This window comes from Oncorhynchus clarkii, chromosome 8, assembly GCF_045791955.1.
Source record: "Oncorhynchus clarkii lewisi isolate Uvic-CL-2024 chromosome 8, UVic_Ocla_1.0, whole genome shotgun sequence".
Taxonomy (NCBI): Eukaryota; Metazoa; Chordata; class Actinopteri; order Salmoniformes; family Salmonidae; genus Oncorhynchus; species Oncorhynchus clarkii.
In genome coordinates, this window is record NC_092154.1 from 2290650 (window position 1) to 2315469 (window position 24820).

The 24820-nt window shown below is 41.7% G+C and overlaps 1 protein-coding gene across 1 annotated transcript in view; it reads left to right on the forward strand.

Moving 5' to 3' along the window:
• LOC139414870 (runt-related transcription factor 2-like) overlaps positions 1-24820 on the forward strand; it is a 116134-nt gene that overhangs the window by 33931 nt on the left and 57383 nt on the right. The window contains exon 3 of the mRNA XM_071162458.1: positions 1098-1202. Coding sequence (XP_071018559.1) covers positions 1098-1202 — 105 coding nt within the window. The remainder of the gene's footprint in view (positions 1-1097; positions 1203-24820) is intronic.

The following is a 24820-nucleotide window of genomic DNA, read 5'->3' on the forward strand; positions in this document are numbered from 1 at the left end:
TAAGGTACTCTGGTCAGATGAGACTAAAATGTAGCTTTTTGGCCATCAAGCAAAACGCTAAGTCTGGCGCAAACCCAACACCTATCTGCACCCTGAGAACACCATCCCCATAGTGAAGCATGGTGGTGGCAGCATCATGCAGTGGGGATGTTTTTCATCGGCAGGGAAACTGGTCAGAATTAAAGGAATGATGGATGGGGCTAAATACAGGGACATTTTTGAGGGAAACCTGTTTCAGTCTCTCAGAGATTTGAGACTGGGATGGAGGTTCACCTTCCAGCAGGACCATGACCCTAAGCATCCTGCTAAAGCAACACTTGAGGGGGTTAGGGGGGAACATCTAAATGCCTTGGAATGGCCTAGTCACAGCCCAGACCTCAGTCCAATTGAGAATCTGTGGTATGACATAAAGATTGCTGTACACCAGCGGCCCCATCCTACTTGAAGGAGCTGGAGCAGTTTGCCTTGAAGAATTTTCCAAGCTTATAGAGACATACCCTAAGCGATTTGCAGCTGTAATTGGTGCAAAAGGTGGCTCTACAAAGTATTGACATTGGGGGGTTAATAGTTTTGCCATCTCAAGTTTTCCGTTTTTTTTTGTCTTATTTGTTGTTTGTTTCACAATAAAACATATTTTGCATCTTCAAAGTGTTGTGAAAATCAAATGATACGAACACCCTCCAAAATATATTTTAATTCCAGGTTGTAAGGCAACAAAATAGGAAAAATACCAAGGGGGGTGAATACTTTCACAAGCCACTGTGTTCAAACAGACAAGGTCGGGAGGCTATATGAAAATAAAATTCACTGTTCAAATAGGGATAGGAAATTGAGGGGTCATGTCTTTACTGTTGAATCCAAAGAGTAGAGGAAGTAAGGAAAGGAAGGAAGGAAAGGAAGGAAGAAAGGGAGGAAGGAAGGACGGAAGCAAGGAAAGATAGAAAGAAATAAAGAAAGAAAAAGATAAGCAAGGAAGGAAGTATTGAATGCCCTTAGGTAATGAATAGCCCTTAGGTAATGAATAGCCCTTAGGTAATGAATAGCCCTTAGGTAATGAATAGTCCTCTGACTCAGTGTATCTGATGATGTTCCCACAGGAAAGAGCTTCACACTGACCATCACAGTGTTCACCAACCCTCCTCAAGTAGCAACGTACCATCGAGCCATTAAAGTCACTGTGGACGGACCCCGTGAACCAAGGAGTGAGTACACACACACGCGCACGCAAGCACACACACCTCATCAAGTGTTGTTGGACTGAATTTCGAAATAATTCTAAAATGGAGTGTGTGTGCGTGTGCGTGTGCGTGTGTGTGTGTGTGTGTGTGTGTGTGTGTGGGTGTGTGCGTGCGTGTGTGCATGTGCGTGTGCGTGTGTGTGTGTGGAGGTATACGGGGTAGCAGAGTGCTAGACCTAGCTCGGTTTAATGGTGCTTATAAAAACAACTGAAGAGGGAAAAAAACTTGACAATTTCCATCTAGTGCCAACTGGTCTGGCAGGCAGCTGTTCTCTCCTCCCTTGTTTTCCTCCCTCCCTCACTCTCCTCTGCTCTCTATTCATAAAAACATTATTCTCAACTCTAGCGTCTCAATGAACACTATCACATCACAAAAAAACTTTCCCCATCTCCCCTCTTCCCCTCTCTTCCCCTCCCTCCCCTCCCTTCCTCTCTCCATTGCCCAGTCTTAGTAAGTCGTAATTAAGAGGCCCTTCACACACTGGGCTACGGAGAGATGGAGGAGGGAGGGAGGTAAGAGGACGTATAGGGAGGGAGGTAAGGGGAAGTATAGGGAGGGAGGTAAGAGGATGAATAGGGAGGGAGGTAAGAGGATTAATAGGGAGGGAGGTAAGGGGAAGTATAGGGAGGGAGGGAGGGAGGTAAGGGGACATATAGGGAGGGAGGTAATTGGACGTATATGGAGGGAGGTAAGAGGATGTATAGGGAAGGAGGTAAGGGGACATATAGGGAGGGAGGTAAGGGGACGTATAGGGAGGGAGGTAAGGGGACGTATAGGGAGGGAGGTAAGGGGAAGTATAGGGAGGGAGGGAGGGAGGGAGGGAGGGAGGGAGGGAGGGAGGGAGGGAGGGAGGGAGGGAGGGAGGGAGGGAGGGAGCGAGCGAGGGAGGGAGGGAGGGAGGGGGACATATAGGAAGGGAGGGAGGGAGGTAAAGACTATAGACTATCAGTAAAATGTCAACCAACTATCTACTAACCCAACCTCTAACCCTAACCTTGACCTTGACCCTTAGCCTTTATTCTAAACTTAACCTTAACCTTAACCTCAGCAAACAGTTGCTTATCAACATCTACATCTACAGATGGAAAATCACCCCCCAAAAAGATATTAAGATTCAGTCAAAATGACTTGTTTTATCAAATACATTTTATACATTTGTTGAGCTGACCATTTATTTATTTTTGAGTTGAGTTGACTTCACTGAGAATGCTGTGGTAGTTAAAGTGGTCTGTCTTTTGGTGGGTTGACATTACTGAATGCACTGCCGGTTTTGAAACTGGCAAAAGATCTTATACATGCGCAAGAGGCTATTGGGAGCATAATGTTCCCTACTGAAATCTCTATTCTATCAATGTTTGGGTTAGAGTTGTTAAATCAATGCAAATACTGTACGTTATACTTTACTTGATAGTAAGTTAGATTAATTGGAAAATATGAAGTAATTTCAAAATTAGTTATCTCTACTAAATCCTAAATTTATCCAACTATAAATAGTACATTATACTGTCAAACTGTTAAGTTGTCTTGACTTTATTTTATTAGTCAACGTAAATTTGGTCTTAGTTGGGATAACTATTAAGTTTAAAGTTCATATAACTAAAGTTGAAATTGACTGAAGTAGGAATTGTAAGTTATACGGACAAATTGGTAAGTTGACTTAACTATCTTTTATTAGTCAAGTTAGGATAGCTTGAAACGTAAATTAGATAAAAGCTTGAAAAAAGGCTATGAATATATATATATATATATATATGAATGTAGTGAGTTGAAACAACATGTTTTCCAGTGAGGGCGAGAGGGCGAGGACGCTGGCGCGTCTTAGCATTGGACAGACTCCGTCTTATAAAAACACATTTTGTAACTGAGAGGCAAACGAACGACGACTGTGTGTTTCGATCTCAGAGATTGAGGACACATCTCGGATGGGCTGTCATTATTTAATTACTGTAGATTGATGCTTGTTCTTTTCCCCCCATGATAACATCCTCTCCACGTTGTCTCTGTTTTGTCATTCTGTTTATTCAAGCAAATCATTCAAATGTATTTCATAAAATGCCTTTCTTACATTAACCCGTTGGCACTAAGTGCTTTACAGTTACCCAGTAAGCAAGCAAAGATTACAAATTGTATTACTGTTGTTAAATTCTCTCTCCTTCATTCAGTGGAAGAGGGAGATAGGGAATTATTAAGAGAGTATCTGGGTACGTATACTAATGTTATTAATGTGTTGATGTGTTTGTACTTCTACAGGAAGTCACATGACTTCTACAGGCGTGGAACTTGAAGAGAACACTCATTCTGAGTTGATGTGTTTCTTCCTTCCCCCAGACCTAGCCCAGCTAGCATGTACAGACCCCTTCCCTTTTTCTCCACATTGTATTCCGTTACAGCCTTATTCTGATTGATTAAATGTAACATTTTCCTTATTAATGACAAAAATAAGAAAAAAGAAAAAAAGAAATCAGAATGCACTATAAAGTTCTGAGAACCTTATGTTTCTTAGAGTGTGGTTAGAGTGTGGTTCTTAGAGTGTGGTTAGAGTGTGGTTCTTAGAGTGTGGTTAGAGTGTGGTTCTTAGAGTGTGGTTAGAGTGTGGTTCTTAGAGTGTGGTTAGAGTGTGGTTCTTAGAGTGTGGTTAGAGTGTGGTTCTCAGAGTGTGGTTCTTAGAGTGTGGTTCTCAGAGTGTGGTTCTCAGAGTGTGGTTCTCAGAGTGTGGTTCTCAGAGTGTGGTTCTTAGAGTGTGGTTCTCAGAGTGTGGTTCTTAGAGTGTGGTTCTTAGAGTGTGGTTCTCAGAGTGTGGTTGTCCTATGGTTATTTATCATACAACCTTTCCACAACGTTCTGGGGACGGTGCAGGACAGTTGCTTGGCATTGGAACATCCTCAGCACAAGGAACTTGACAACAAACAAAAAAGACACATCATCACTTTAACAGAATGTTTCCTAAAAGTTCAGATGTTGCATTTAATTTCTATTTTGGTATCGTTCTAGAAACGTTCTCCAGCTGGGTTGACGTTGGGAATGTTCTCCAGTAGTTTAGAGAACATTAAGAAACATTATCCTTCTGCGGGCATGTCAGTACTTCAGCGTAACGTTTCCTACAGGTTTACTGATGGTTCTATTTAAAGTCATGTTCTCAAATTGTCCAGAGAACATTAAGAAACAACGTTCTTCTGTGGGAATTTCTGTACTTCCACAGAACATTTCACACAAGTTCCCAAGCGGTTCTTTTTAATGGCATATTTTTTACTCCATTCTGTGAAAGTTCCCAAAAAATGTTGTTCTCAGAACGTTTAGAGAATGTATGGTTCTCTTTTATTTCAGTTAGTGGCAATAATCTGGGAATGTTCTAGAATAAAATGTCATTGTAACAATCAAAAAGCTCCATAAGAACCACAATGAAACTTTATTAACGTTCTAAGAATATATATCATATTTTTTAAATATACATTTCGTTCTCAGCATCAACAAAACTCCCTATCCTTTATTTGGTTAAGTGCTATGATCTTAATGAGTGCTTGTTTCCTCTGAAATGGGGTCTGTTTGAACAAACACAAATGTTTAGCTTTGTATGCCTTCCCATCCTGGTGGTGCAGTGGACTAATTCCATGACCAAAAAACAGAAGGTTTAAATCTCATTGATGCTTTGTCACGATAAAATGTTTATGTGTTTGCAATACCTATGTGTCTGGCTTGGAGTAAAAAAAAAAAATTAAACCCAAAATAAGCTAGGAGTATTATTAAAAGTAAGTAAACCTATTCAAACATTTAGAGAACGTTTTAAGGAAGTTACTCCAAAAAACCCATATAATTTCCATCCCAGAAATATGTTACATGAACCAGAGTAAAACGTTCTCAGAACTTCCCTGGAACCAGAGTAAAACGTTCTCAGAACTTCCCTGGAACCAGAGTAAAACGTTCTCAGAACTTCCCTGGAACCAGAGTAAAACGTTCTCAGAACTTCCCTGGAACCAGAGTAAAACGTTCTCAGAACTTCCCTGGAACCAGAGTAAAACGTTCTTCTGCAGACAGAATTTGTCTGCAGTTAAACAGTTATTTACCAACAACAGGCAAAATGTAAAGTTTAAAAAACGTTCACTTTTACCAGTCAGAAAAACGTATGGCTTCGTTCCCAGAACCAATGTGAACCAAAAACTTTTGTTCCCGCAAAAACATTTGGTTCAAGGAACCAAATGTGCTAGCTGGGAGGTCTCTGTCTGTACTGTCAGTAGAGGACTACAGTAGCTAGCTATATGAACCACTGTAGTAGCAGTGAATGTCTAACTGGGTTTGTGTGGAGGTCAGTAGCAACTGTCTGTATCTGTATGGTGAGTGGTTTGTTGGGCCACTGTGTAAATGGGGTTATGTGGCTCAGTGTTTAGCTAGAGGCTAACTGGCTGTATGGTACTGTGAAATTAGCTAGAGGCTAACTGGCTGTATGGTACTGTGATATTAGCTAGAGGCTAACTGGTTGTATGATATTGTGGTATTAGCTAGAGGCTAACTGGCTGTACTGTATGATACTGTGATATTAGCTAGAGGCTAACCGGCTGTATAGTACTGTGATATTAGCTAGATGCTAGCTGGCTGTATGGTACTGTGATATTAGCTAGAGGCTAGCTGGCTGTATGGTACTGTGATATTAGCTAGAGGATAACTGGCTGTATGGTACTGTGGTATTAGCTAGATGCTAGCTGGCTGTATGGTACTGTGATATTAGCTAGAGGCTAACTGGCTGTATGGTACTGTGGTATTAGCTAGATGCTAGCTGGCTGTATGGTACTGTGGTATTAGCTAGAGGCTAGCTGGCTGTATGGTACTGTGGTATTAGCTAGAGGCTAGCTGGCTGTATGGTACTGTGGTATTAGCTAGAGGCTAGCTGGCTGTATGGTACTGTGATATTAGCTAGAGGCTAGCTGGCTGTATGGTACTGTGATATTAGCTAGAGGCTAACCGGCTGTATAGTACTGTGATATTAGCTAGAGGCTAACCGGCTGTATGGTACTGTGAAATTAGCTAGTGGCTAACTGGCTGTATGGTACTGTGGTATTAGCTAGATGCTAACTGGGTGTGAGTGTCTCTCTGTGCTCACTGTGCTTAATGAGATGACAGCGCTGGGTTACCCTGTGGTTGGCCACTGTGTGTGTGTTTTGCTGTCATTAGCAGTTTCGAAGACAGCCTTGTTCAGGTGCTCTAAGAATACCTATCATTACTAGGTACTGAGTGTGTAGGGACTGTCAGCAGTGTGTGTTAGACAGACACACACACACACACTGTTACATACTGCTGACGGACCGTACACACTCAGTACCTAGTGATAATAGGTATACTTAGAGCACCAGAACAAGGCTGTCTGTTCAGAACCGATAAGGAGGTGAGAGAAAACACTGGCCAATAACAGGGTAACCCAGCTAAGGTGAGAGGAAGCACAGTGGTGTAGATGACTTGGTGGTAAACATGTTGATGTGGAGCTGGGGTTCTGGTCTGGTTCTGTTCTAGTTATGGTCTGGTATGAGTATTGGTCTGGGTGTTCTGTTCTAGTTCTGGTATGAGTATGGTTCTGGGGTTATATTCTAGTTCTCATCTGAGTATGGTGCTGGGGTTATGTTCTAGTTCTGGTCTGCTATGAATATGGTTCTGGGGTTATGTTCTAGTTCTGGTCTGCTATGAGTATGGTTCTGGGGTTAAATTCTAGTGCTGGTCTGGTATGAGTGTGGGTATGGGGTTCTGTTCTTGTTCTGGTCTGGTACAAGTATGGTGCTGGGAATATGTTCTAGTTCTGGTCTGCTATGAGTATAAGTATATAAGTACGGTGTTCTGTTTATATTTCTTGTCTGATTAAAGTGGTCGAAGGTGACGCCAACAGATATGTGAGCTCTGCTTCTAGCTCCTAAGCAACTTTGCAGTACTTCATTTTTTTTGTGTGTTTTAACCTACATTATTAGCCCAGAATTTTTTGGGGTGTGTTATTACGTACAACTGGAAATAACTTTTGGATATCAGAGCGGTGGTAACTCACCAGCATTACAACCAGGGATACGACTGTCCCGAATTTGATATTTAGTTCGTATCCCCCAGGGCAATTAAACTGATTCCAGTGGCTGCTCCAAGACGCTGCTGGCCGAGAAGAGGTATTCGGAGTGGACTTCTAGTCCGACTCAGGAGGCGGGCACACCATCCATCGCTTCCGAGTATATTACTCGCTAATGTTCAGTATCTGCTTCCTCAGAGCATGTGCAGACCAGCTGGCTGGTGTGTTAATGGACATATTCAATCAATCCCTATCCCAGTCTGCTGTTCCCACATGCTTCAAGATGGCCACCATTGTTCCTGTACCAAAGAAAGCGAAGGTAACTGAACTAAATGACTATCGGTCTGTAGCACTCACTTCTGTCATCATGAAGTGCTTTGAGAGACTAGTCAAGGATCATATCACCTCCACCTTACCTGACACCCTAGACCCACTCCAATTTGCTTACCGCCCCAATAGAACCACAGACGATGCAATCGCCATCGCACTGAACACTGCCCTATCCCATCTGGACAAGAGGAATACCTATGAAAGACTGTTGTTCATTGACTTAAGCTCAGCATTCAACACCATAGCTCCAAGCTCATCATTAGGCTCGAGACCCTGGGTCTGAACCCTGCCCTGTACAACTGGATGCTGGACTTTCTGACGGGTTGCCCCCAGGTGGTGAGGGTAGGTAACAACATCTCTACTCCGCTGATCCTCAACACTGGGGCCCCACAAGGGTGTGTTCTCAGCTCCCTCCTGTACTCCCTGTTCACCCATGACTGGGTGGCCATGCACGCCTCCAACTCAATCATGAAGTTTACAGACGAGACAACAGTAGTAGGCTTCATTACCAACAATGACGAGACAGCCTACAGGGAGGAAGTGAGGGCCCTGGGAGACTGGTGCCAGGAAAATAACCTCTCAACGTCAACAAATCGAAGGAGCGGATCGTAGACTTCAGGAAACAGCAGAGGGAGCACGTCCCTATCCACATCGACGGGACAGCAGTGGAGAGGGTGGAAAGCTTCAAGTTCCTCGGTGTACACATCAAGGACGATCTGATATCACCGGGGGCAAACAACCTTCCCTCCAGGACACCTACAGCACCCGATGTCACAGGAAGGCCAAAAAGATCATCAAGGACATCAACCACCCGAACCACTGCCTGTTCACCCCGCTATCATCCAGAAGGCGAGATCAGTACAGCTGGGACCGAGAGACTGAAAAACAGCTTTTTTCTCAAGGCCATGAGCCATCACTAGCCAGCTACCACCAAGTTACTCAACCCTGCAACTTAGATGCTGCTGTCCTGTATACATAGATGTCACTGGTCACTTTAATAATGGAACACTTGTCACTTTAATAATGTTTACATACTGCTTTACTCATTGCATATGTATATACTGTATTCTATTAGACTATTTTAGTCAATGCCACTCCTACATTTCTCAATCTAATATTTATATATTTCTTAACTCCATTCTTTTACTTTAGATTTGTGTGCATTGTTATATACCACTGCACTATTGGAGCTAGAAACATAAGCATTTAGTTAGATACCACTGTACTGTTGGAGCTAGAAACACAAGCATTTAGTTAGATACTACTGCACTGTTGGAGCTAGGGACACAAGCATTTAGTTAGATACTACTGCACTGTTGGAGCTAGAAACACAAGCATTTAGTTAGATACTACTATACTGTTAGAGCTAGATACACAAGCATTTAGTTAGATATTACTATACTGTTGGAGCTAGAAACACAAGCATTTAGTTATATACTACTGTACTGTTGGAGCTAGAAACACAAGCATTTAGTTAGATATTACTGTTGGAGCTAGGAACACAAGCATTTAGTTAGATACTACTGCACTATTGAAGCTAGGATCACAAGCATTTAGTTAGATACTACTAATCTGTTGGAGCTAGAAACACAAGCATTTAGTTAGATATTAATGCACTGTTGGAGCTGGAAACACAAGCATTTAGTTAGATATTACTGCACTTTTGGAGCTAGGCTCACAAGCATTTAGTTAGATACTACTATACTGTTGGAGCTAGAAACACAAGCATTTAGTTAGATACTACTATACTGTTGGAGCTAATATCACAAGCATTTAGTTAGATACTACTGCACTGTTGGAGCTAGGATCACAAGCATTTAGATAGATACTACTATACTGTTGGCGCTAGAAACACAAGCATTTAGTTAGATACTACAGCACTGTTGGAGCTAGGAACACAAGCATTTAGTTAGATACTACTACACTGTTGGAGCTAGGATCACAAGCATTTAGTTAGATACTACTAATCTGTTGGAGCTAGGATCACAATCATTTAGTTAGATACTACTACACTGTTGGAGCTAGAAACACAAGCATTTAGTTAGATACTACTACACTGTTGGAGCTAGAAACACAAGTATTTAGTTAGATACTACTGCACTGTTGGAGCTAGAAACACAAGCATTTAGTTAGATACTACTGCACTGTTGGAGCTAGAAACACAAGCATTTAGTTAGATACTACTACACTGTTGGAGCTAGAAACACAAGTATTTAGTTAGATACTACTGCACTGTTGGAGCTAGAAACACAAGCATTTAGTTAGATACTACTGCACTGTTGGAGCTAGAAACACAAGCATTTAGTTAGATACTACTGCACTGTTGGAGCTAGAAACACAAGCATTTAGTTAAATACTATTGTACTGTTGGAGCTAGCATCACAAGCATTTAGTTAGATACTACTAATCTGTTGGAGCTAGAAACACAAGCATTTAGTTAGATACTACTAATCTGTTGGAGCTAGAAACACAAGCATTTAGTTAGATATTACTGTTGGAGCTAGAAACACAAGCATTTAGTTAGATACTACTAATCTGTTGGAGCTAGGAACGCAAGCATTTAGTTAGATACTACTATACTGTTGAAGCTAGGAACACAAGCATTTAGTTAGATACTACTAATCTGTTGGAGCTAGAAACACAAGCATTTAGTTAGATACTACTATACTTTTGAAGCTAGGAACAAAAGCATTTAGTTAGATACTACCATACTGTTGGAGCTAGGAACACAAGCATTTAGTTAGATACTACTACACTGTTGAAGTTAGGAACACAAGCATTTAGTTAGATATTACTGTACTGTTGGAGCTAGGAACACAAGCATTTAGTTAGATACTACTACACTGTTGGAGCTAGGAACACAAGCATTTAGTTAGATACTACTACACTGTTGGAGCTAGAAACACAAGCATTTAGTTAGATATTACTGTTGGAGCTAGAAACACAAGCATTTAGTTAGATACTACTGCACTGTTGGAGCTAGAAACACAAGCATTTAGTTAGATATTACTGTTGGAGCTAGAAACACAAGCATTTAGTTGGATACTACTACACTGTTGGAGCTAGAAACACAAGCATTTAGTTAGATATTACTGTTGGAGCTGGAAACACAAGCATTTAGTTAGATACTACTGCATTGTTGGAGCTAGAAACACGGGCATTTAGTTAGATATTACTGTACTGTTGGAGCTAGAAACACAAGCATTTAGTTAGATATTAATGCACTGTTGGAGCTGGAAACACAAGCATTTAGTTAGATATTACTGCACTTTTGGAGCTAGGCTCACAAGCATTTAGTTAGATACTACTATACTGTTGGAGCTAGAAACACAAGCATTTAGTTAGATACTACTATACTGTTGGAGCTAATATCACAAGCATTTAGTTAGATACTACTGCACTGTTGGAGCTAGGATCACAAGCATTTAGATAGATACTACTATACTGTTGGCGCTAGAAACACAAGCATTTAGTTAGATACTACAGCACTGTTGGAGCTAGGAACACAAGCATTTAGTTAGATACTACTACACTGTTGGAGCTAGGATCACAAGCATTTAGTTAGATACTACTAATCTGTTGGAGCTAGGATCACAATCATTTAGTTAGATACTACTACACTGTTGGAGCTAGAAACACAAGCATTTAGTTAGATACTACTACACTGTTGGAGCTAGAAACACAAGTATTTAGTTAGATACTACTGCACTGTTGGAGCTAGAAACACAAGCATTTAGTTAGATACTACTGCACTGTTGGAGCTAGAAACACAAGCATTTAGTTAGATACTACTACACTGTTGGAGCTAGAAACACAAGTATTTAGTTAGATACTACTGCACTGTTGGAGCTAGAAACACAAGCATTTAGTTAGATACTACTGCACTGTTGGAGCTAGAAACACAAGCATTTAGTTAGATACTACTGCACTGTTGGAGCTAGAAACACAAGCATTTAGTTAAATACTATTGTACTGTTGGAGCTAGCATCACAAGCATTTAGTTAGATACTACTAATCTGTTGGAGCTAGAAACACAAGCATTTAGTTAGATACTACTAATCTGTTGGAGCTAGAAACACAAGCATTTAGTTAGATATTACTGTTGGAGCTAGAAACACAAGCATTTAGTTAGATACTACTAATCTGTTGGAGCTAGGAACACAAGCATTTAGTTAGATACTACTATACTGTTGAAGCTAGGAACACAAGCATTTAGTTAGATACTACTAATCTGTTGGAGCTAGAAACACAAGCATTTAGTTAGATACTACTATACTTTTGAAGCTAGGAACAAAAGCATTTAGTTAGATACTACCATACTGTTGGAGCTAGGAACACAAGCATTTAGTTAGATACTACTACACTGTTGAAGTTAGGAACACAAGCATTTAGTTAGATATTACTGTACTGTTGGAGCTAGGAACACAAGCATTTAGTTAGATACTACTACACTGTTGGAGCTAGGAACACAAGCATTTAGTTAGATACTACTACACTGTTGGAGCTAGAAACACAAGCATTTAGTTAGATATTACTGTTGGAGCTAGAAACACAAGCATTTAGTTAGATACTACTGCACTGTTGGAGCTAGAAACACAAGCATTTAGTTAGATATTACTGTTGGAGCTAGAAACACAAGCATTTAGTTGGATACTACTACACTGTTGGAGCTAGAAACACAAGCATTTAGTTAGATATTACTGTTGGAGCTGGAAACACAAGCATTTAGTTAGATACTACTGCATTGTTGGAGCTAGAAACACGGGCATTTAGTTAGATATTACTGTACTGTTGGAGCTAGAAACACAAGCATTTAGTTAGATACTACTGCACTGTTGGAGCTAGAAACACAAGCATTTAGTTAGATACTACTGCACTGTTGGAGCTAGAAACACAAGCATTTAGTTAGATATTACTGTTGGAGCTAGAAACACAAGCATTTAGTTAGATACTACTACACTGTTGGAGCTAGAAACACAAGCATTTAGTTAGATACTACTGCACTGTTGGAGCTAGAAACACAAGCATTTAGTTAGATACTACTGCACTGTTGGAGCTAGAAACACAAGCATTTAGTTAGATATTACTGTTGGAGCTAGAAACACAAGCATTTCGTTAGATACTACTGCACTGTTGGAGCTAGGAACACAAGCATTTAGTTAGATACTACTACACTGTTGTAGCTAGAAACACAAGCATTTAGTTAGATATTACTGCACTGTTGGAGATAGAAACACAAACATTTAGTTAGATATTACTGTTGGAGCTAGAAACACAAGCATTTAGTTAGATACTACTGCACTGTTGGAGCTAGGAACAGAAGCATTTAGTTAGATACTACTACACTGTTGGAGCTAGGAACAGAAGCATTTAGTTAGATACTACTACACTGTTGGAGCTAGAAACACAAGCATTTCTCTACACCCGCAATAACATCTGCCAAATATGTGTATGTGATCAATACAAATGTGATTTGATTTTAAGTAGGGTTCTGTTCTAGTTCTGGTCTGAGTATGGGTCTGGGGTTCTGTTCTGGTTATGGTCTGAATATGGTTCTGGTCTGAATATGTGTCTGGGGTTCTGTTCTAGTTTTGGTCTGGGGTTCTGTTCTAGTATGGGTCTGGGTTCTGTTCTAATTCTGGTCTGAGTATGGGTCTGGGTTCTGTTCTAGTTCTGGTCTGAGTATGGGTCTGGGTTCTGTTCTAAATCTGGTCTGAATATGGGTCTGGGTTATTTTCTAATTCTGGTCTGAGTATGGGTCTGGGGTTCTGTTCTAGTTTGGGTCTGGAGTTCTGTTCTAGTTCTGGTCTTAGTACGGGTCTGGGGTTCTGTTCGAGTTCTGGTCTGGGGTTCTGTTCGAGTTCCCAAGAAGGGAGACAAGGAGAGTGACAAGGAGATGAGACAAGGAGATGAGACAAGGAGAGAGACAAGGAGGGAGACAAGGAGGGAGACAAGGAGAGAGACGGAGAGAGACAGGGAGGGAGACAGGGAGGGAGACAAGGAGGGAGACAAGGAGAGAAGGAAGTCAGACAAATGTCTTATGAGGTTCCATTATTAAGTAATGACAAGACTTTAAAACATGAAACCTAACCATCAGAGAGAAGGAAGGAGGAAGGAGGAAGGAGAGGGAGGAGCCTGAGAGTCTTTCTATTGTAACACGTCTCTGGTGTCAGGGTTGAAGAATCTCTGAGAGCTACAGAATGCTCTACCCTGAGTAAGTAGTGAGAGAGCCTGGCTCAGTCCAGCTAATGACTAAAACTTACAGCACGACTGTTTGTGTTTGTGTTTGTGTGTCTGTGTCAGTGTGTGTGTCAGTGTGTGTGTCGGTGTGTGTGTCGGTGTGTGTGTCGGTGTGTGTGTGTGTGTGTGTGTGTGTGTGTGTGTGTCGGTGTGTGTGCCCTTCCCTGCACTGGATTGCTTTCTCGAGGCAGGAACTCCTGGACCACACAGACGCTGGCAGCTCTCCACCACAACCTCTCTCTCTCTCTCTCCACTTCAGACCCCATAGTAGTCCGGCGTCTGGCTGTCACCCACTCAGCTCTTTTCCTCTTAAAAAAGTGACATTTCTTCTTTCCTCTACTCTCTTATTTCACGCTCTGCCTTCTCCCCCTCTCTTCTTTCCTCTACTCTCTTACTCCACGCTCTGCCTTCTCCCCCTCTCTTCTTTCCTCTACTCTCTTACTCCACGCTCTGCCTTCTCCCCCTCTCTCTCCCCCTCCCTCTCTCCCGCTCTCCTTCTCTCCTCTCGTTGTCTTCTCAACCCTCCATTCTCCCCTTCTCTCTCTCTCTTCCCTCTTCCCCTTTCTACCGCCTCTCCCTCCCTCCTGTCCTTCTCTCTTCTCCTTCCCACCTCTCCTCTCTCCTCCTCTTCTTGCCTTCTCCCTCCCTCCCTCTCCTCCCCTCTCTCTTCCTTCTCTCCTCTCCTTCCCTCCTCTCCTTGCCTTCTCCCTCCCCCTCTCCTCCCCTCTCTCTTAATTCTCTCCTCTCCTTCCCACCTCTCCTCCTCTTCTTGCCTTCTCCCTTCTCTCCTATCCTTCCCACCTCTCCTCTCTCCTCCTCTTCTTGCCTTCTCCCCAACTCTCCTCCCCTCTCTCTTCCTTCTCTCCTATCCTTCCTTCCCTCTCCTTGCCTCCTCCCTCCCTCCCTCCCTCCTCTCCTCTCTCTGTTCTCTGTCACTCCCAGACAGTCATCTGAGGTACTTCATTGTACTGAAAGACAGTAACAACATGATTGCTGTTCCACATAGTATAAACCTCAACTAGAGTCCGTTCGTTCACTGCTTTTACTAGCTGTTTTTGTTCCTTTAATTGGCTGTTCCACCGCACCCTACCAGACTGACTCTCTGTCTGACTGTCTGATTCATCTGACTGTCTGATTCATGTGATTCATCTGACAGTCTGATATATCTGATTTGTGTGATTCATCTGACTGTCTGATTCGTCTGACTGTCTGATTCGTGTGATTCATCTGACTGTCTGATTCATGTGATTCATCTGACTGTCACAAACAGGCCATTGCCTGGACCGTATCTATGAGAGGAATCTCAGGACCACATTGTCTGATGACAAAGTTGAAAGATATGTATTACAAATACATGGCCCTCGAGCTGAAAACAACACAAACATTTTACAGGTGGCAAAGAAAAGGCCTCATCACGGAGCCATGTTATCCCACGGGACCTGAAGCCCCTCCCCATTAGCATTCCCACTGGTCACCTACAATCAGGGATAGAAGGAAGAGAGAGAGGAACAAAGAGAAGGCCTCATCACGAAGCCATGTTATCCCACGGGACCTGAAGCCCCTCCCCATTAGCATTCCCACTGGTCACCTGCAATCAGGGATAGAAGGAAGAGAGAGAGGAACAAAGAGAAGGCCTCATCACGGAGCCATGTTATCCCACGGGACCTGAAGCCCCTCCCCATTAGCATTCCCACTGGTCACCTGCAATCAGAGATAGAAGGAAGAGAGAGAGGAACAAAGAGAAGGCCTCATCACGAAGCCATGTTATCCCACGGGACCTGAAGCCCCTCCCCATTAGCATTCCCACTGGTCACCTGCAATCAGGGATAGAAGGAAGAGAGAGAGGAACAAAGAGAAGGCCTCATCACGGAGCCATGTTATCCCACGGGACCTGAAGCCCCTCCCCATTAGCATTCCCACTGGTCACCTGCAATCAGGGATAGAAGGAAGAGAGAGAGGAACAAAGAGAAGGTCCTCATCACGAAGCCATGTTATCCCACGGGACCTGAAGCCCCTCCCCATTAGCATTCCCACTGGTCACCTGCAATCAGGGATAGAAGGAAGAGAGAGAGGAACAAAGAGAAGGCCTCATCACGGAGCCATGTTATCCCACGGGATGATGCAAAGAGTCAATATTTGCAGTGTTGACCCTTCTTTTTTCAAGACCTCTGCAATCCGCCCTGGCATGCTGTCAATTAACTTCTGGCCACTGATGGCAGCCCATTCTTGCATAATCAATGTTTGGAGTTTGTCAGAATTTGTGGGCTTTTGTTTGTCCACTTGCCTCTTGAGGATTGACCACAAGGTGTCAATGGGATTAAGGTCTGGGGAGTTTCCTGGCCATAGACCCAAAATATTGATGTTTTGTTCCCTGAGCCACTTAGTTATCCCTTTTGCCTTATGGCAAGGTGCTCCATCATGCTGGAAAAGGCATTGTTTGTCACCAAACTGTTCCTGTATGGTTGGGAGAAGTTGCTCTCGGAGGATGTGTTGGTACCATTCTTTATTCATGGCTGTGTTCTTAGTCAGGCAAAATTGTGAGTGAGTCCACTCCCTTGGCTGAGAAGCAACCCCACACATGAATGGTCTCAGGATGCTTTACTGTTGGCATGACACAGGACTGATGGTAGCGCTCACCTTGTCTTCTCCGGACAAGCTTTTTTCTGGATGCCTCAAACAGTCAGAAAGGGGATTCATCAGAGAAAAGGACTTTACCCCAGTCCTCAGCAGACCAATCCCTGTACCTTTTGCAGAATATCAGTCTGTCCCTGTTTTTCCTGGAGAGAAGTGGCTTCTTTGCTGCCCTGCTTGACACCAGGCCATCCTCCAAAAGTCTTCACCTCAAAGTGCATGCAGAAGCATCACACCTGCCTGCTGCCATTTCTGAGCAAGCTCTGTACTAGTGGTGCCCAGATCCCGCAGCTGAATCAACTTTAGGAAACGGTCCTGGCGCTGGCTGGACTTTCTTGGGCGGCCTGAAGCCTTCTTCACAACAATTGAACCGCTCTCCTTGAAGTTCATGATGATCCGATAAATGGTTGATTTAGGTACAATCTTACTGGCACCAATATCCTTGCCTGTGAAGCCTTTTTTGTGCAAGCAATGATGATGGCACGTGTTTCCTTGCAGATAACCATGGTTGACAGAGGAAGAACAATCATTCCAAGCACCACCCTCCTTTTGAAGCTTCCAGTCTGTTATTCAAACTCAATCAGCATGACAGAGTGATCTCCAGCCTTGTCCTCGTCAACACTCACACCTGCGTTAACAAGAGAATCACTGACATGATGTCAGCTGGTCCTTTTGTGGCAGGGCTGAAATGCAGTGGTATTGTTTTTGGGGGATTCAGTTCATTTGCATGGCAAAGAGGGACTTTGCAATTAATTGCAATTCATCTGTTCACTCTTCATAACATTCTGGAGTATATGCAAATTGCCATCATACAAACTGAGGCAGCAGACCTTTGTGAAAATTAATATGTGTGTCATTCTCAAAACATTTGGCCACGACTGTAGTTACTGATACTACTGATATTGCAGGGACTATGGTGGTCTGCTTGAAGCAGACTGGGTCAGGGAGAGGTTGAAAATGTCAGTGAAGACACTTGACAGTTGGTCAGCGCAGTGCCTGTTTGATGGTTTGCATAGCGGAATTTCTTATAAGCATCCAAATTAGTGTCCGCTCCTGGAAAGCAGCAGCTCAGTGCGAATGTTGCCTGTAATACATGGCATCAGTTTATGTTGGTTAATAGACAGCTACAAAAAATCTAGATGAAAACACTATTGTTAAACATTATGGTCCACACTTTATAATGAGTTATTCTAACTCAGAACCTCCAGACTTCCTCCAGCTGTTAACAACAAGATCTTACCGGACGTTCCGTCCTGCCGAAAACCCACTGCATATTATCCAGGGATTAGGGCCTATGTCCTGCGCCGAAAGTTCATTGAAGTAGGAGTCTTCGTTCAAATCGAGGTTAGTGATCTTCTCAGTCATAGGAAACGATGGAAACGATAGAAAAAAACGCATGATCAGTGAAAATTTTAATCACCTCAAGTACCTTGTACCCCAGCACATACTTTAAAATACTACTTACATTTTTGGGGGGGTATCTGTACTTTACTTAACTATTTATATTTTTGACAAATTTTACGTCACTACATTCCAAAATAAAATAATGTATTTTTTACTCCATACATTTTGAATGCTTAGCAGGACAGGAAAATGTTTCAATTCACACACTTGTCAAGATAACATTCCTACTACCTCTGATCTGGAGGACTCACTAAACAGAGAACATCCCTGGTTATCCCTACTGCCTCTGATCTGGAGGACTCACTAAACAGAGAACATCCCTGGTCATCCCTACTGCCTCTGATCTGGAGGACTCACTAAACAGAGAACATCCCTGGTCATCTCTACTGCCTCTGATCTGGAGGACTCACTAAACAGAGAACATCCCTGGTCATCCCTACTGCCTCTGATCTGGAGGATTCACTAAACACAAAGGCATCTTTTGTAAATAATGTCTGAGTGTTGGAGCGTGCCCCTGGCTATCCATACATTTAAAAAACAAGACAATTGTGCAGTATGCTTTGCTTAATATAAGGAATTTGAGATGATTTATGCTTTAACATTTGATACTAAAGTATATTTAGAACCAAATACATTTAAAACCTTTACTCAAGTAGTATTTTACTGCTCACTTCTACTTGAGTAGCTTAAGGTATTTATACTTTTTCCACAACTGGTCGGTACCGGTACTTCCTGTTTATAGCGTCCTTATTGTTAACTCTGCATTGTCAGCGAACACATTCACGGTAATGTCTACACATGTCGTTTTCAAATTCAATTCGCGAAAGTTCCCCTCGACCAACGTGGAGGAGGTTCTTATAAAATATTGACTCAAAAACAAAAGAGCCCTGCTCAGGTAACTCATCCCATTCCCTCTACTTCACAGCGTTATCATCTGCAGATTATATCTACATATTATTATATTTTATATATATTATTATATATTATTAACATTTTGAATATTGTCAATAATAATCTTATGACCGTAAAGTTGAATTCCTTTGTTAGCTCTGTTAGCCCATTTGGAAGACAACTGTGGTCAGCTCGTCCAGTGCTATTATTTAATATGTTCAAATTATATGTTCAAATTATATGTTATATCATCTAATTACCCTAAATATGGATACACCCTCTGTTTTCAAATCACTTAGAGGGTTTGGGCTGTTACATATCAACGTACAGAGATTGATGTCAAAAGTGGACCTTCTTGATATCTGCTCGGATGTTTTTGGTTCTCACAGAGACTTGGCTAAATGGCTTCATCCCGCTTAAGGACATTGCTGAGTACGACATCTTCAGGTGTGACAGACTGAAAAAAGGGGGAGGGGTGGTTATATACAGTTGTATGAAATCAACTGTGGAATCATACGCTCTAAATATCACTATCCCCCAAAATATTTAGCTTTTGGTTACAGGCCATAAAGCTAAATACAAAACGGTTCTGTTGCAGGGATTTACCTAGTTTAATCAGCTGTGTTTGCTAGGGGGAGTGTGACTCCACGCCGGGCCCCGAGGACTGAATTACCCATTGCTGTGTTAGCGATACCAAACAGAGAAGTGTTAGACTCTTTTGCCAGCTTGATTGTTTTCTCTGGATGATGGGAATCTCAGGGACTTTCCCTTCAGCTCTGCAGTCATCCCATTTCCCGCTCTTAACACACAACTCCTCTAACCCAGGCTCAACACTCAGCCCTCTGGCCAGATAAGGTTCACAGCAATGAGTCAATCAACTGTAGACATTCTCTATAAAGTGTAATTATGTCATAAACAAACTGTATTTACTGTCAGGGACACCTAACTAATGGAGATGAGGTCTCTTACACACAATGAGAAGTAGTTTGTGGTATTTATCCCAGCTAGTGTTGTTGACAGTGGAACGTCCATATGTTCTCCTGGACTTGGATAAACCTACTGACCACAGTTAGGGCCCAGACCACAGCTGTTATTTCATACTCACTCTCTCTCTCTCTCTCTCTCTCTCTCTCTCTCTCTCTCTCTCTCTCTCTCTCTCTCTCTCTCTCTCTCTCTCTCTCTCTCTCAAAACAATAAAAATGAGCAGTAAACATTACACTCACAGAAATTTCAAGAGCCTAAATACATTTCAAATGTCATTATGTCAATATACAGTGTTGTAACAATGTCCAAGGGGTAGGCAAAAGACATGTCGGGGACAGGCGAGAGTTTTTAACCAGGTCAGAGTCCAAAACGGTACAGACCGGGGCAGGCAGGGTCAAGGTCAGGGACAGGCAGGCTCAAGGTCAGGGGCAGGGGCAGGCAGGCTCAAGGTCAGGGGCAGGCAGGCTCAAGGTCAGGGGCAGGCGGGCTCAGAGTCAGGGGCAGGCAGGCTCAAGGTCAGGGGCAGGCAGGCTCAAGGTCAGGGGCAGGCAGGCTCAAGGTCAGGGGCAGGCAGGCTCAGAGTCAGGACAGGCAAGGGTCAGAACCAGGAGGATGAGGAAAAACAGGAGCTATGAGAAAACCGCTGGTTGACTGGGCAACAAGACGAACTGGCACAGACAGACAGAGAACACAAGTATAAATACCCCGGGGATAATGGGGAAGATGGGTGACACCTGGAGGGGACAAGCACAAGGACAGGTGAAACAGATCAGGGTGTGACAAGTACAAAAGGGAAAATAAATTAACATAAATATGGGTTGTATTTACAATTGTGTTTGTTCTTCACTGGTTGCCCTTTTCTTTTGGCAACAGGTCACACATCTTGCTGCTGTGATGGCACACTGTGGTATTTCACCCAGTAGATATGGGAGTTTATACAAATTGGGTTTGTTTTCTAATTCTTTGTGGATCTGTGTAATCTGAGGGACATATGTGTCTATAATATGGTCATACATTTGGCAGGATGTTAGGAGGTGCAGCTCAGTTTCCACCTCATTTCATAGGCAGTGTGCACATAGCCTGTCTTCTCTTGAGAGCCATGTCTGCCTACGGCGGCCTTTCTCAATAGCAAGGCTATGCTCACTGAGTCTGTACATAGTCAAAGCTTTCCTTAAGTTTGGGTCAGTCACAGTGGTCAGGTATTCTGCCACTGTGTACTCTCTGTTTAGGGCCAAATAGCATTCTAGTTTGCTCTGTGCTTTTGTGAATTCTTTCCAAATGTGTCAAGTAATTATCTTTTTGTTTTCTCATGATTTAGTTGGGTCTAATTGTGTTGCTGTCCTGGGGGTCTGTGAGGTGTGTTTGTGTTTGTGAACAGAGCCCCAGGACCAGCTTGCTAAGGGGACTCTTCTCCAGGTTCATCTCTCTGTAGGTGATGGCTTTGTTATGGAAGGTTTGGGAATCGCTTCCTTTTAGGTGGTTGTAGAATGTAACGTCTCATTTCTGGATTTTGATAATTAGTGGGTATCGGCCTAATTCTGCTCTGCATGCATTATTTGGTGTTTTACGTTGTACATGGAGGATATTTTTGCAGAATTCTGCATGCAGAGTCTCAATTTTCTGTTTGTCCCATTTTGTGAAGTCTTGGTTGGTGAGCGGAACCCAGACCTCACAACCATAAAGGGCAATGGGCTCTATGACTGATTCAAGTATTTTTAGCCAGATCCTATTTGGTATGTCAACATTTTATGTTCCTTTTGATGGCAAAGAAGGCCCTTTTTGCCTTGTCTCTCAGATCTCTCAGATCGTTCACAGCTTTGTGGAAGTTACCTGTGGCGCTGATATTTAGGCCGAGGTATGCATCGTTTTTTATGTGCTCTAGGACAACGGTGTCTTGATAAAATGTGTATTTGTGGTCCTCTCTCTCATGTCCAATAACTCCCTTATCTGAATCACTACAGAATAGTCCGTTTTATGATTCACTGCAGAAGAGTCAGATTTTTACGATTCACTAAAGAAGAGTCAGTTTTGTGCTGCATAGATTGTTGTCCTTCTGGAAGGTTCTCCCATCTCCACATAGGAACTCCAGAGCTCTGTCAGAGTTTCCATTGGGATCTTGGTCACCTTCCTGACCAAGGCCTTTCCCCCCCGATTGCACAGTTTGGCCGGATGGCCAGCTATAGGAAGAGTCTTGGTGGTTCCAAACTGCAGCAGAAATGTTTTGGTACCCTTCCCCAGATCTGTGCCTCGACACAATCATTTCCCGGAGTTCAACGGACAATTCCTTTGACCTCATGGCTTGGTTTTTGCTCTGACATGCCCAACTGTAGGAACTTAAATATAAAGGTGTGTGCCTTTCCAAATCATGTCCAATCAATAGAATTTACAACAGGTGGACTCCAATCAAGTTGTAGAAACATCTCAAGGATGATCAATGGAAACAGGATGCACCTGAGTGCAATTTTGAGTCACATGGTCTGAATACTTATGTAAATAAGGTATTTATTTTTAAAATGTTTAATACATTTGCAAACATTTCGAAAAACCTGTTTTTACTTTGTCATTATGGCACATGGTGTAGATTGATGATGATTGAAAAAATATATCTATTTTAGAATAAGGCTGTAACGTAACAACATTTGGAAAAAGTCAAGGGGTCTGAATACTTTCCCAATTTATAGTTTGGGACTGTTAGTAATGTGCTCTAGAAGTGTATTGTTGGGTGAGGGGGGTGTGTGTTAATAATGGGTTATTTAAGTGTATAGTCGGGGACTGTTATTAATTAGATCTAGATGTTTATAGTTGGACTGTTACTGTTACAACTAAATCTTAAACAACAGAGTAGGGCTGGCTAATAAGTTCATAGTTTTGGGGTCATGCTCATGTAAAACAGTTTGGCTAATCTATAGTTCCATATTTCCAAGTCCTGTTCTTGAAGATCAAGGGGTATAACATTTATTGAAATGACTGGAATTCTGATAGACTTGTTTTTAATGTAAAGATATGATTTAATCGTATTATTATATGTGGTAGAAAGCGATGGGTTAGAGGAAGCCTACATAACCAACCCATAAAGTTACATTTAACATCCAGCTGTGTAAACTTTAAAATGGATTTATCCTGCAATAGATGTTGTTCAATTGGTAAAAATAAATGTTTTTGTCTTCTTCTAATGTCTCTTAAGGGGAAAGTAATCTAAAAGTAACTGAAAGTAATCCGATTGTGTTACTGAGTTTGGGGTAATCCAAAAGTTACGTTACCGATTACAATTTGGGACAGGTAATTAGTAACTGTAACATTTTACATTTAGAAAGTAACATACCCAATCCCGGTAATTAATTAATTTTAGAAGTGTATAGTGTGGGGATTGTTATTAGTGAGTTATAGAAGTGTATAGTTGGGGATTGTTATAAGTGAGCTATCGAAGTGTATAGTCTGGGTGTTATTAATGAGTTATAGAAGTGTATAGTGTGGGGATTGTTATTAGTGAGTTATAGAAGTGTATAGTTGGGGGGGATATTAATGTGTTCTAGAATTGTATAGTTGTTGACTGTTATTAATGAGTTCTAGAAGTGTATAGTTGGACATTGCTATTAATGAGTTCTAGAAGTGTATAGTTGGACATTGTTATTAATGAGTTCTAGAAGTGTGCAGTTGGACATTGTTATTAATGAGTTCTAGAAGTGTATATTTGGACATTGTTATTAATGAGTTCTAGAAGTGTATAGTTGGACATTGTTATTAATGAGTTCTAGAAGTGTATAGTTGGACATTGTTATTAATGAGTTCTAGAAGTGTATATTTGGACATTGTTATTAATGAGTTCTAGAAGTGTATATTTGGACATTGTTATTAATGAGTTCTAGAAGTGTATATTTGGACATTGTTATTAATGAGTTCTAAAAGTGTATAGTTGGACATTGTTATTGATGAGTTCTAGAAGTGTATAGTTGTACATTGTTATTAATGAGTTCTATAAGTGTGTAGTTTGAGGGTTATTAAGTTCTAGAAGTGTATAGTTGGACATTGTTATTAATGAGTTCTATAAGTGTGTAGTTTGAGGGTTATTAAGTTCTAGAAGTGTATAGTTGGACATTGTTATTGATGAGTTCTAGAAGTGTATAGTTGGACATTGTTATTAATGAGTTCTATAAGTGTGTAGTTCGAGGGTTATTAAGTTCTAGAAGTGTATAGTTGGGGGGTTATTAATGCCTTCTAGAAATGTACACTTGGGGATTGTTATTCATGAGTTCTATAAGTGTACAGGTGGGGACTGTTATTAATTAGTTATATAAGTGTGTAGTTGGGGGGTTATTAATTAGTTATAGAAGTGTATAGTTGGGATTGTTATTAATGAGTTGTAGAAGTTTATAGTTGGGGACTGTTGGGGTTATTAATGAGCTCTAACAGTGTATATTTGGGGACGATTTAATTTAAATTCTAGAAGTGTGTATTTGGGGACTGTTATTAATGAGTTCTAGAGGTGAATAATTGTAGGTGTTATTAATGAGTTCTAGAAGTGTATCGTTGGCGGGGTTATTAATCAGTTCTGTAACTGTGCAGTTGAAAACAGACAGCAGTATTGTATCTTTCATATGGTGTACAGCATCAGGTTGTCTGTGTGAATCAAGATAGAATATGTTATAAACCTCAGGCTTTCTGCCTGAATCAGGATAGAATATGTTATAAACCTCAGGCTTTCTGCCTGAATCAGGATATAATATGTTATAAACCTCAGGCTTTCTGCCTGAATCAGGATATAATATGTTATAAACCTCAGGCTTTCTGCCTGAATCAGGATATAATATGTTATAAACCTCAGGCTTTCTGCCTGATAATACCTCAGGCTTTCTGCCTGAATCAGGATAGAATATGTTATAAACCTCAGGCTTTCTGCCTGAATCAGGATAGAATATGTTATAAACCTCAGGCTTTCTGCCTGAATCAGGATAGAATATGTTATAAACCTCAGGCTTTCTGCCTGAATCAGGATATAATATGTTATAAACCTCAGGCCTTCTGCCTGAATCAGGATATAATATGTTATAATCCTCAGGCTTTCTGCCTGAAT